This window comes from Epargyreus clarus, unplaced genomic scaffold, assembly GCF_041222505.1.
Source record: "Epargyreus clarus isolate Ecla_fem2 unplaced genomic scaffold, WU_Ecla_fem_2.2 ptg000021l, whole genome shotgun sequence".
Lineage (NCBI taxonomy): Eukaryota > Metazoa > Arthropoda > Insecta > Lepidoptera > Hesperiidae > Epargyreus > Epargyreus clarus.
In genome coordinates, this window is record NW_027332228.1 from 5,102,117 (window position 1) to 5,114,715 (window position 12,599).

Below are 12,599 nucleotides of genomic sequence, written 5' to 3' on the forward strand. Positions count from 1 at the left end.
CACAGAAGATCCTAACGTACTATAAAGGCGCCATTAGTTACGAGTAATTTTACTAAATGGTATGAAAAAGTCAAATTATTAAATTACCATGCACATTTATTAAAAAAAACGGTTTGTTTTATACATTTATATAATCTTTACATCATTTACATATGTGTAAGGAAACAAATTTAAAAGAGTGCTTGAAACATTTCAATAAAGGCTTGCAATTCAAGCAGACTACCTCCAGTGCTAAATCACAAATGCGGTACGATATCGAATCATGACGATGCGACGTCATATCGTTAAAATCTACGTACATCGCAGATCGCGGTACGTTAGAAGGCACGTTTTCAATGTAATGATAAATTGTCATATTTAATCTGGAGATTTGGATCGTTTTAGTGTTCTCTAGCAGTCATTCAGGATTTTCTTGAAAAGATAGAAACGCTGAAATTAGGTACTTAGGCACCAGTTAATACATTGCCTTTTATCCCTAACGTGCTAATATTAAAAAAAGCGACAAGACTTAATGCCTATGACAAGTATAATATATTTTCAAACTGGATACTACTGTCAATTTTAATTTTAAACCTTTAGTTAGTAGTAGGAGTATAGATTACATGTCGTAGTAGTGGTTTATACTACACTACATATTATATATACTATAATATTTGATTCCTCAATTACATAAATAAATATGTACATATATATTTACCAGTATTTTCATAGCATTATAAAGTTAAAAAGCAATAATTTTCTTATCTATGCTTGTCGAAAATATTAATATGCATCCGAGCTTTAAGCAGGATCTCTTCCAGTTTGGAGCAATTCTAAAGCATTTTTGAGGTTATTTATAGCCGTTTTGATATCATCATAGTTGAGGGCACTGCTGGCCCATTTGCAGTATTTTTGAGCTTTCGCGATTTGATCTGGACTTAGTTGTGCTATTGTAGTAGAGTTATCTCCATACAGTGCTGTCGATGGTGTAGGTTGTGGTTGCTCTGATGGATCATATGGCACAAAGCCCCCAGGGTTAGGGTCAGGAGTGTATGGTACAGGTGGTAATTGTGAAGCTGCCTTTATAGCAGCATTAGGATCCAATAGCGAGCTGCTGAAGCTGGTGGGCACAGTAGGTAGTGGTCCTGGTGTGACATTAGTGAAGCCCATATTTTGAGTATCTGCTGCATCATTTGTTCCAGTTGTTGTGTTCTCACTATTTTCCTCGTCTTCAGTTGGCTTAGGACCTGGAATCATAACAATGTTATTGTAATATAAAGCTTTCATAGGGATACAAATATTAATAATATAGGTACTTAATTAATTACTAATATTCTTATGACAAAATAACAAATTCTTGTTTAATAGGTATATAGCGACTTGTAAATACAATGAATATATATGAATTATGTTAAAGGTTATGAAGATAAATAACACAAGTACATAAATAACTATGCTTCCAATAATTCTTAACGTTCAATTTGCTTGGTGATAACTACTGCACAATGTGTTTTAAAGATATATACAAAATTTATTACCTGGTATAGGTGTTTCTCCATTCTTAAGACAGTTGTGAATGTATGCAGCTTTCCATTTAGCATATTTCCTGTTCTGCGTAGCTTCATCAGTCAGCTCCCCGAATGTGGTCATAACATCATATATCATTCCAGCCGTATAAAATGCTTTAACAACATTCCTACAAAAATAAGTTAATAATTACTTAATGTTATTAGCTATAACCAAATTTATTGGTGGATTAAGAAAATCCGTTAGATCATGCTAGTATCGTAATTTTTTAATTGATTATTTCTAGAATGCTTTAAAAGTGGGCAAACATTCAATCACTTGAATAAATTCTATTATCCTTTCATTTGTCGAATCTGTGTTTACAATTTTTTTTGGAAACGAGTGCTTACAAATGTGGTGCATGTAGTGCAGCAGTATGTTGCAGAATACTAAGTTCAATACACTGATGGAATCGCGCATTTATGACAATGGTTGACAGTGATAGGAGCACACAAGACTTACGAGTTGTGGTGGAACTTCATTTCTTATTTTTATCATTGTGGAATTACCAGGATGAAAGATGGTTATTTCTATGAACTATTACTTTAACTGTCCTGGTCTCTACTTCTGATAACAGCATTTTATACTTATACATTTCTTACAAGTCCTTACTGACAGAGAGTTACTATGTAAGTTTAAATTACAACACAAATGTACAGATTACTATATTTAGAATATAATAATAATAATAAATTAATTATTTAATCAATTTATTTTCTTACTTTCCAAAGTTTTGTTCCCTGTCCTGTTTGTCTGCATATAAGAATAACTTCAGAGCATAATTCTCCAAATGTGCCAGCGCTGCTATCTCATTTGTAATAGCTTCATTATCCTTGTTTGTCATTTTTATTTCCTCCAGCCAGTTCATCAAAGCTGTACATAAAAACATTTTATATTGTTATATTAACATTTAACATTATGAATATTTGATTATTTACGTTATAAAAAACATTTCAATGCATATTTCATAAATTAAGATAATTTTTGGAGAAAGCATTATTACACTGGTTAAAAGAGTAATTATAATTTAATCAAAATAATTAAATTCAAGTAAGTAGTAAGGTAATTATAAGCAAATGTTTTCTGACCAAAGTTATTTTGAAAGTAATACAATTTTAAAGATGGTAGAATCCTCTATGTTCTACTCCGGCGTGTTCAGCGTGTACAGCAGTGCTAAGCGCTGATGTGTTCTGGTTTGAAGGGTGTGGTAATGGAGACATACTTTTCTGAGGCATTCCAGCTAGTCCTCAGGGTTTGTAGCGCATCTCTGGACGACCTCAGGTAGGAATGTAATCTTATTTGGGGAAGATCACAAATGTCCATGGGCGGCAGTAGCCACTTACCATCACCATCAGGTGGACAGCATGCTCTTCTGCCACTCTTATATTATTAAAAAAATATAAATAATCCAAATTACATTATTTTTCAGTTGCCTAACTTATGAGTTAACAGATTCAAAGTATTTAGTTCAAAGAGACTTTTGTATACAGGGTGAATTTTTCAAACGGGCCTTCAGGGCCAAATCCGAAACTATAAGGATTAGCGAAAAATGCTGAAAGGAGTTACGAGACCGATTTTGATAAAAACTAAAACTGCATCATTGCTTTTTTAAAATAACTTTTTCCCTAGCCGGGAATAGAACGAGTTCATTTTGAAAAAAAATATACCCTCTATATTATTCCACTATCTTATAGTGTTGCTTATAAGGATCAAAATCTGGGAAGTAATGATAAATCACAAACTAAAGGAAAAGCCTCAATTTTAATAAAATACATATTTTTTCATATTAATTAGACAGTTAAGTCCCCGCCATTCATCAATTTAAACATTTCGCGTATTAACAATTTTTTTGGCTCAATGTTTCAAATCATTCGAAACGGACGTTTTGTTCTCCAAGAATTTATATTTTTATGTCCGACTTAGTTAAGGTTAATTTTAGGACCATGATAATAACTTGCTATAGGCGGATTTTCGTTTAATACAAATGTAAAGTTGACAATTTGCAAGAATGACTTTCGAATCAAATCCGAGTGATTACTAAACAAAGAGTTATAGAAAATCATATTAAACGTTGAAACGAAGTTGTAAACAACAAACAATAAGAATATATTATTTCATCAGTTATCTATTTTATTAAAAAATAAATCCTAAAAACGGCGGTAACTTATTTGCCAAACCATTACTTTCTCATACTAAGCCATATATCATGGTCATAACATCGATTAATTAGTTAATTAACCAACAAATTCTTCAATGGATTAGTATGCCAATGTATGGAAAAATATGTAATTTCTTCAAAATTTTCCTTTTCCTTTAATTTTTCACATAACATTACTTCCCAGAATTTGATCCTTATAAGCGACACTATCAGATAGTGGAATAATATAGAGGGTGTAATTTTATTTCAAAATGAACTCGTTCGATTCCCGGCTAAGGAAAAAGATATTTTAAAAAATTAAAGAAGCAGTTTTAGTTTTTATCAAAATCGGCCTCGTAACTCCTTTCAACATTTTCGCTGATCCTTATAGTTTCGGATTTGGCTCTGAAGCCCCTTTTGAAAAATTCACCCTGTATACACTGGCATCCTTTTGTAGGCGGGACACACATGCAGATATAAACCACCATGACAAGGAACAGCTTCTTACCAATTAGAGCGCTAATATGTTCCTTTACTAAATTCCTAATGCCATAAATATTATTTGCCATAAAATCAACTTACACATAAGCATTTTAGTTTCTTCAGGTGTTTTCTTGGTTACTGTAAGTCCCAGTTGCAGGGCATATAATCTGCACCAGTATGCAACAACTATGTCTCTGGCATCGTGTTCAGCTGCAGTTTTCAAATAATGCTGGATGTTCTTGAGACTCGGTGGGCAATCAGGTATACCCGACATTTTTGTGGCTAAAGAAAAGAGAGTAACATAAAGAGAGTAATCAGTCATTTGCGTAACATTACTTTTTGGTTTAAAGACAACATACAACATATTAAAAATGGCAAGCTTGTAAGTAGGCTCACCAGCGATGGACGCGCGGGGAAAGGTCAACTTTAGCTTTTGGAACTTTTACTGAATTACAGTCCGTGAAGACTGTGAAGTGCTGGCCATACAGATGATGGCGGAAATTTTCGACAGCATCAAGCACTATCGATAATGTCTCAGGTTCATATGAATGATATCTGGATTCAATATCGGAAGTCCGTGGGCTCAAGTACGCAACAACACGGGGTATATTGTTATCGCTCTGGCTCAAAATTGCTCCATAACCATCTGAGCTAGCATCTGTGTGGAGTTCTATAGGTATTTCAGGATTAAAAATGGTCAAAACCGGTTCTAAAGTTTGAATTTTTGCTATTTTCTGATGAACTTCGCGATGTGTTCAGTTCAATTTATGCGCCCCTTTTATTTGGCAATCGTATAAAGTGGACCGGCAAGCGTGGCGAATTTAGGGGTAAATCTGCGAAAATATGATGTTAACACTAAAAATTGCCGAACTTGTGTGGTCGTGGTTGGTGGTGGTCATGGAACAGATAAACAAGTGGAAGTGGTAAATACGAGCCGAATGTATCGGAACCGTCGTGTCCAAACTCACACTTACGTTTTTCTTGTTACATATAACACCACTAAAGTAAATAACATTTTATTGGTCGTTTATAGTTAACTCAACTCAAAACTATTCTAAAATATACAGAATGAATATTTAAAAGCAACTTAGACGCATATAATATTAAGATTTATTTTGCTACACAATTTAAAAGTATTTACGTCTTTTAGTATTTCATATTATATGAAGATGGAATTCCGTTCCTTCACCGTAGATGGCAGTAATTGGGCTTAATGCAATTATATTCTCTTTTTTTTTTTGTTTACGAGGGGGAAACCTTCAAAAGGTACCCTATGCCGTGGGAGCGACACGGGGTTATGTGGGATTCTTACCGCACTACTACAAAACCCCCCGGGAGCCATCCTCGGCGTTGCGTAGAGGACTCCGGGATCTCCAAAGGAACCGGAGTCCTCTTAGCGCGTTGCCTCGTCGGGCTCCGCCCAGGTGAGCTGCAATTATAGTCCCAAGCATTTAAATTTACGGACCAAATTTGCGTAACATTTCTCCTAGTGGAATAGAGTTGTGAGTTTGTAACAAAAGAGTTAAAAATTTACGATAATATCGATATTTATCGATAGTCAGCGCTCTACTGTGAGTTATAAATGTGGGATAGAATCTAAATTAAACAAGAATTAATTATTAGGTAAGATTAAAAAAAAACATAGGTATTATATAAAACATAGGTAGGTTACGTGTCACGAACGAAGGTTACGTATGTCCTAGAAAATAAATGCACGAAACGAAAATGTTCCCGAAAGCAGATCCATGTTTCGTGACGCGATCATTTCATAATGCTGTTGAAAAAGAAAGTTTTAAATTATGTTGCATATAGGGTAACAGTTAAAATTTTTAGCTACTTAAGCGGCCGCAGATTTTAAATTTGTTTTAAAAATATATTAAAATATATAAAAATAGTTAGGTCTTTTTTTATAATATAGGAGTAGCAGACGAGCATGCAGTTCACCTGATGGTAAGTGGCTACTGCCGCCCATGGACATCTGTAATCAACCCCAGATAGAATTAGATATTCCTACCTGAGGTCGGCCACAGATGCGCTGCTACCCCTGAGGACTGAGCTGGAACGCCTCGGAAAAGTCTGTCTCCCTTACCACACCCTTCAAGACGGTACACAGCAGCGCCTAACATTGCTGTTATAAGGCAGAAATAGGTGTGGCGGTGATGCCGCCGGAGTCGAATCACAAAGGATTCTACCACCTTCAGGTTAAAATGTTCCAGAATTTAAATAACTATCTTTACGTATTTTTGTACGTACATAGATTGTTCAGTATTTAGGACTGGTTGAAATACTGATTATAAAAGGTAAATTCAAAATTTGAAATGTTGACGTTAATGTCATTACATACAAAATTATACATTCAGTCACAATTCGGAGTTCGTCACGGGAAGATGTATAAATATATTGTATTAATTAGGGAGGTCCTGAGAACCTATTCGGAAGTCGCGAGTGTGTGTTGCATTGCACCACTGACTATTATAAAGAAGGATGACGAATCCTTACGTATTTGTGGTGACGGTAAATGCAGTTATTGATGTTGATTCTTACCCGCTTCCAACATCAGTTGAGGCCTTTGTAAAACTTGGTGGCGGGAGAATAATTAACAAATTGGACCTTAAGCAAGCCTATACGCAATTAAAAGTCGATGAAGAAACTGCTAAACTTCTGACATTGAATACTTCATTAAGCTTGATCAAAATGAACAGGTTAGTTTTTGGGGTTAGTACCAGCAATTTTCAAAGGTTAATGTCTACGGTTTTAACCGGGATGGAAGGGGTAGCTTGTCTCTTGATGATATAGCTATTACAGGGAGAACCAAAGATGAGCATAACCACAGATTAAGAAGTGTTTTACAAAAATTGCAAGAAATGGGATTCCGCCTTAATTAAAAAAAAATATATCTTTGCAACTAACACTATTACCACAGTATAAGGATATACAGTATTTTATCTTCATACAAACGCACGAAAGCAAGCCACGCCTACTCGCCTCGAGGTAAGTAATCACTTGGTATACGCACTGTCGTGAATGTGCCACGGTGACGAACGGGTGATGTGACGGTTTTTTAAGAAGTATATTTTTTTGTTTCAAGAATAATATGGCGAAGAAAAGTTATAGACTATATTGTGCTGTTTTTGGTTGCTTGAATTCATCAATAACACATCCAGATATAACATTTTTTAAACTGCCAGGAAACTCCGAAAGGTAAGACAATTACAATGATTTTTATGTCAATACTAGATACTTAATCTACTAGGTACTATTACTACTAAATTAGATTAGTTTTTAATTAATATAATTTGATATTTTAAAAAAATACGTATGATTGTTGTAATTTTGGTTCAGTAGACAGGTGTTAGTTTGTTATTTGAGGTTATCCCTCTTCTGAATTAATAGAATAAAACTATTTCTTCGACCAATTTACAACTTTTATTATTCCCGCGCAAAATAAAACTCGAAACTGTTGATAAACGAAGGGCTTGCTTGCACAACGCACGCGTCGTATTTGTTCGTCGTCGCGCGGCGCAACAAAGGCTTAGGGCGTGGTTTAGCGGCCTTTCGGCATTCGTTTGTACGCGCGATATGCCGCCGAGGGACTATTCTGAATGAGGTAATATAAATATTAGAAAATGAGAATTGATCTTAATTTATTTAGATCAATATTTTATTATCGTTGTATTATTTTAAGATCGTCAAAAATAAGAAACTACCATTTGAAAGGTATTTTCTTGATAGGTCAACACCTTTGTTTACATTTTGGACACCCAATTATGAATTGGAGTATAGATTATAATTAGAGATGCGCCGAATATTCGTTTGGTATTCGGTTTTCGGCGTATTCGGCATCTTTTTTGCTATTTGTATTCGGTCGAATTATTCGGTTTTGGTGCCGAATATATTCGGTTCGAGTAGGTATGTCTATTTTCGTGTATACACGACACGGTACATTACTAAAACACAAAACTTCTTATGTAAGATTTATGTTATATTTTAAGTCAAAGAAATCCTATGACAAATTTAATAACATAAAGCAATTAAACTTCAAATCAACATTTATTTTGAAACCTCAAAAGAACATATTTATTACTTACGAGCTGTGCCCCGCGGTTTCACCCGCGTTAAAACTGTAAATACTCTGAAGTTTTCATGGGATTTAACTTTTTTGCGCTTATCCCTAATTCTTTTTCCAAAATTAATGTAGCCTATGTTACTGTCTATAACATCAGCTAATTGCCAGTGAAAGTCCCATCAAAATCAGTACAGCCATTTTAAAGATTAGCTGGAACAAACCAAAATTGAAATAATATTTTTTTCGTTATAAGTACCGTATTTACCGTATATTTTATATTTCCCTTTTATGTTATATGCTCTTAGTAAAATGTTGTTATTTTGACATTACAAACAGACACTTAAATTTTAATTATTTGTATAGATCATTGATCTATAACTAAAGATCCGCCACAAGCGGGCAAAACTTGAAACATACAAAATACGGCAAGTGGTGTAAAACGACTCCAGCCAAGTCCAGTCGCTCTCGCGCGGCGTAGTAATACACACGAATGTCACTGAACACGTTAAACGTCATTATTTTGAATTTAAAGCCTCAAAATGCCTTCTTGTGCAATGCGTAAATGCAAAAATTATGCTCGAAAAAGAAACAAACTTCATGGAATCACCTATCACACGTAAATGAAGAGAAATTATTAAATTTTGTTTATTTTTCGTGTTCGATCCGCCATGATTACGTGAGTAACCAGAAAGAGACAAAGTATGTTTTTGTCAATGAAAGTGATAAAGACGCAAAATGCATGGTCATAGATCAACAGAACTAAAGTGACATTTTATTGAATCTGACGATGTTCGTATGTCGTATGTAATAGTTTAAGATCCCACTGCTTAATTTTTATATTAGTGTGTTTTTAGTCAAAATATAACATTTTATGGTTTATTTTAATAAAATAAAATCGATATATGGGAAATTCTGTATCCTAATCTTTAAATTTCCTTCGATACCTGTGGTAAATAATAAAAAATATTACCATAAAATTTATATAGGATAGTATACGGTATTTTAAAATTTCTTTAATTGAATAAATATTTCAATCATTAAGGTCGTATTTCTTCCTTAACCTAAACATAATTTAATAAACAATCTTTGTATAGCCAGAAATTAATCCTCAAAAAAACCACGGTAAAATTAAAATCTTATATATAAAATTCTCATGACACAATGTTAGTTACTCTGTACCTACTCCTGCGAAACGGCTTTACTGATTTTCACCAAAATTTATACGCATATTCAGTAAGTCTGAGAATTGGCTACTATCTATTTTTCATATCTCTTAAGTGATAAGGGTTGTTCACCCTTAACATTTTTTTATTTATATGGCAACACAATGCTTGCTGGGTCAGCTAGTACATTTATAAAATTTACACAACTTTGCAATTAATGGTCGTGTGTAAAATAAAACTGATAATAATAAACATAGATTAGTAAAGATAATTCGCCGCCTTGAAATTGAAATAAGCCACAAACGGCTTAATAGTAAGTTCTTTTTTGAATTCTTGACAAATAAAGACATTTTTAGAGAAAATTTACGAATAAATAACTAATACTGCGTAATTTACATAATAAATAAATAATTATTTCAAATATTTTAGAGACATTTTAGCACGGAGACGTGGCAAAACTTTTTTACGCAACTATTTCAATTCTCAAAACTGGGTACATTTTCTTGTTAGGAGTGAGTAATATTTACTAATCTATGATAATAAATATAAACAATTTTTAAATCGTATATTTTAAACCAGTCGATACATCTGTATAGATACATTCTTTCAAATTATATTTTTATATAATAATAATTTATTTAGTTAAACTGTACTATAACATTTCTAAGTAAACGATGTACTAAAACTATTATCGACAGTTTTGGACATTTTTTACCTTCTGTTCCATTATTTCTTTGTCTTTGACAAGCATGCGGATCAATGGGAAAGCCACCATACGTCCCGTTTTTACGGGACAGTCCCTTTTTTCGATGCTTCGTGCCGTTGTCTCCGAAATGAACCGTTGCCATTGTCAATTAAGTAACAGTAAATAGTATAATTGTGAAAAAAAACATGGGGTGCTCCATTTATCAGTTTTCATAAAGCGCCCCACATTTTTTGCACAATTATACTATTTACTGTTCCTTAAGTGATACCTATATTGAAAATTATTTTCTACTTTTTAGTTAATTTTATCATAAAAGCGTGTTTTTTATTATTTTTAACTATATTTTTTCAAGTAAAAAGTATTTGACATAAAAAAATCGATGTCCCGTTTTAAGTAAGTAATCATTGGTCACTATATTCCATGGTCAATATTTACGTTTGCGTACACTTGAAACGCAAGGTCAAACACTAGTTGTCTTTTTTTATCACATTGTTCTAATAGCTCTGTCCCTTATAGAACATTTGTCTATGTAGTTAAAGGTAAGTAAATTAAAAAACGTGCATGTGTGCTATCAAAGCAGTTTCGCTCAAGTTTTCTCTTAAGTTAGTGGGCGTATAACGTGTCTAGTATAAAATGTCATTGGTATAGATTATATAGTTAGTATAGTCAACATTTATTTTAAACCTCAAATCAGTATTTCTTTTTATAACTTAAATGAAAGTTTTAATGAACACAGGTAATTGGCAAATTGACAATAATGGACACTATAAAAGAAATATTAGAACCTGTTTACGCGGCAAAACAATGAATTGGTAAACCGAATAATTCGGCCGAATATCCGGTTCGGTAAAAGTTAAACCGAATAATATTCGGTATTCGGTTATTCGCTGAAACCACTATTCGGCGCATCTCTAATTAATATTATTATTAAATATTGTATTAAAAATTAAACTAAATATTGCATAATTTATGTTAATTTATAAGCTATCATGTCGAACATATTTCATATTTTATTGTTGTAACTGTCAAGTACCCAATTATAAGAATAGTTTTTATTACGTAATATATACATATTAAAAAACATAACATGCATTTTCATTCAACACTTTCTATATAATTAACTATAACATTCATTTGTTTAAATAAAAAATACAACATTTACAATCAAAAAATTAAAAAGAAAGTCCAGTATGCAGATGTAATTAAAAAACTGTAGGCAGGCAGCCCTAACGCGTTACCTTGCCCAGCGCAACCGTAGGTATCTAATTCAAGGTCAGGGCCGAGTTAAAATACTGTATATCCTTATACTGTGCTATTACGTTTCTGGGACATACTATAGAAGTATAGACGAAAATGGACTACAACCCTCTATAGACAAACTAAAAGAGATTTGTGAAAAGCCAGCACCTACAGATTATTTCTTTGAGAGCATTTTTAGGCCTTTGCAATTATTGTGAGAAATTTTTACCTAACAAAGCCCACTTGTTGAACCTTTATATCGGTTGATAGACAATAAAAGATGTTAGTCATGGAGTGCAAAGGAAGAGCGGGCATTTAATGAACCAAAAAATCTTATTTCATCTGATCTCACCTTTGTTGGGTATGATCTTAACAAAGAGTTGCTACTGATTTGTGATTCTTCTGAATATGGTTTGGGGGCTGGCCTTGCGCATATCCTGGGCGATGGTTCGGAGAGACCTGTGATGATGGCATGGAGAACTTTACAACCTCATGAAAGGCGATATGGACAGATAGATAGAGGCCTTGGCTATTACGTATGGTTTCACAAAATTCCATGAGTTCTTGGCGGGGCGACGGTTCTCTATCATTACAGATCACAAGCCTCTAGTGGGATTGTTTAATCCTAATAAACCGATTCCGAATCAGAAGAGCATTTACATTATTATTTAATACAAAAAGATTTATTTTTATTAAAATCTATTTTTGCCAAATCGATTATTTTCCATTAATCTCACATCCCTAATGCAAATCACAATAGTCTATGCTACTGCCATCTATCCATCATTAAAAAAACCTTAATGCGCCGTCATATATATTACAATGTTATCTTATTAAGTAACAAATAACATTTATTTAACATATCGTGTGAGCATACGATATCGTGCAGACGTCTTAAACAATGTCAAGATATAAATAAGCATTAAGCTATCTAAATAAATGCTAAATAATAAGGAAATCGGCCGAATGAACTTACCTTTATTATTATTTTCTGTAATAGTTGATTATTGCTGAAGATAGTCACTTTATTAATTTATTTAAATTTTGAAACACATTGTTTGCCTTTAGTTGGGTAACAATCAATATTATTGGTGAAAAAAGGACAGAAGAAATCTGAATCGACATCAAATTATTACATGTAATGTACAAAAGTGTAAGTCTGTTTTGACTGTTCACTGAGTGTTTGACACAAATGACACAATTGAAGATGACATCATTTTTTATATTGTCTTTATGTATGTTATGTTGCCATACGTAAAA

General features: G+C 33.2%; 1 protein-coding gene across 2 annotated transcripts; it reads right to left on the minus strand.

The window, feature by feature from the left end:
- Window positions 1-75: 75 nt before the first annotated feature.
- On the minus strand, window positions 76-12,539 carry Vta1 (vesicle trafficking 1). Of its 2 annotated transcripts, XM_073084948.1 has the most exons (6): window positions 12,316-12,539; window positions 11,692-11,798; window positions 4,265-4,447; window positions 2,268-2,418; window positions 1,518-1,675; window positions 76-1,226 (listed from the first exon to the last, which is right to left on the minus strand). In XM_073084948.1, exons 3-6 carry the CDS (start codon window positions 4,437-4,439, stop codon window positions 781-783), a joined length of 930 nt encoding a protein of 309 aa, XP_072941049.1. In that variant the 5' UTR covers window positions 4,440-4,447; window positions 11,692-11,798; window positions 12,316-12,539; the 3' UTR covers window positions 76-780. The 2 variants fall into 2 exon arrangements, with proteins under 2 accessions (XP_072941049.1, XP_072941048.1); XM_073084947.1 differs by lacking the exon at window positions 11,692-11,798.
- Between the last annotated feature and the right edge of the window lie 60 nt (window positions 12,540-12,599).

Excerpts from the sequence above, each read along its gene's own strand:
- Vta1 (XM_073084947.1), bottom strand. The coding sequence starts at position 4,439 with ATGTCGGGTATACCTGATTGCCCACCGAGTCTCAAGAACATCCAGCAT. Across the intron at positions 2,419-4,264 it reads AGAAACTAAAATGCTTATGT|CTTTGATGAACTGGCTGGAG; the intron begins GTAAGTTGATTT and ends TTTTATGTACAG. Across the intron at positions 1,227-1,517 it reads TGGAGAAACACCTATACCAG|GTCCTAAGCCAACTGAAGAC; the intron begins GTAATAAATTTT and ends TTATGATTCCAG.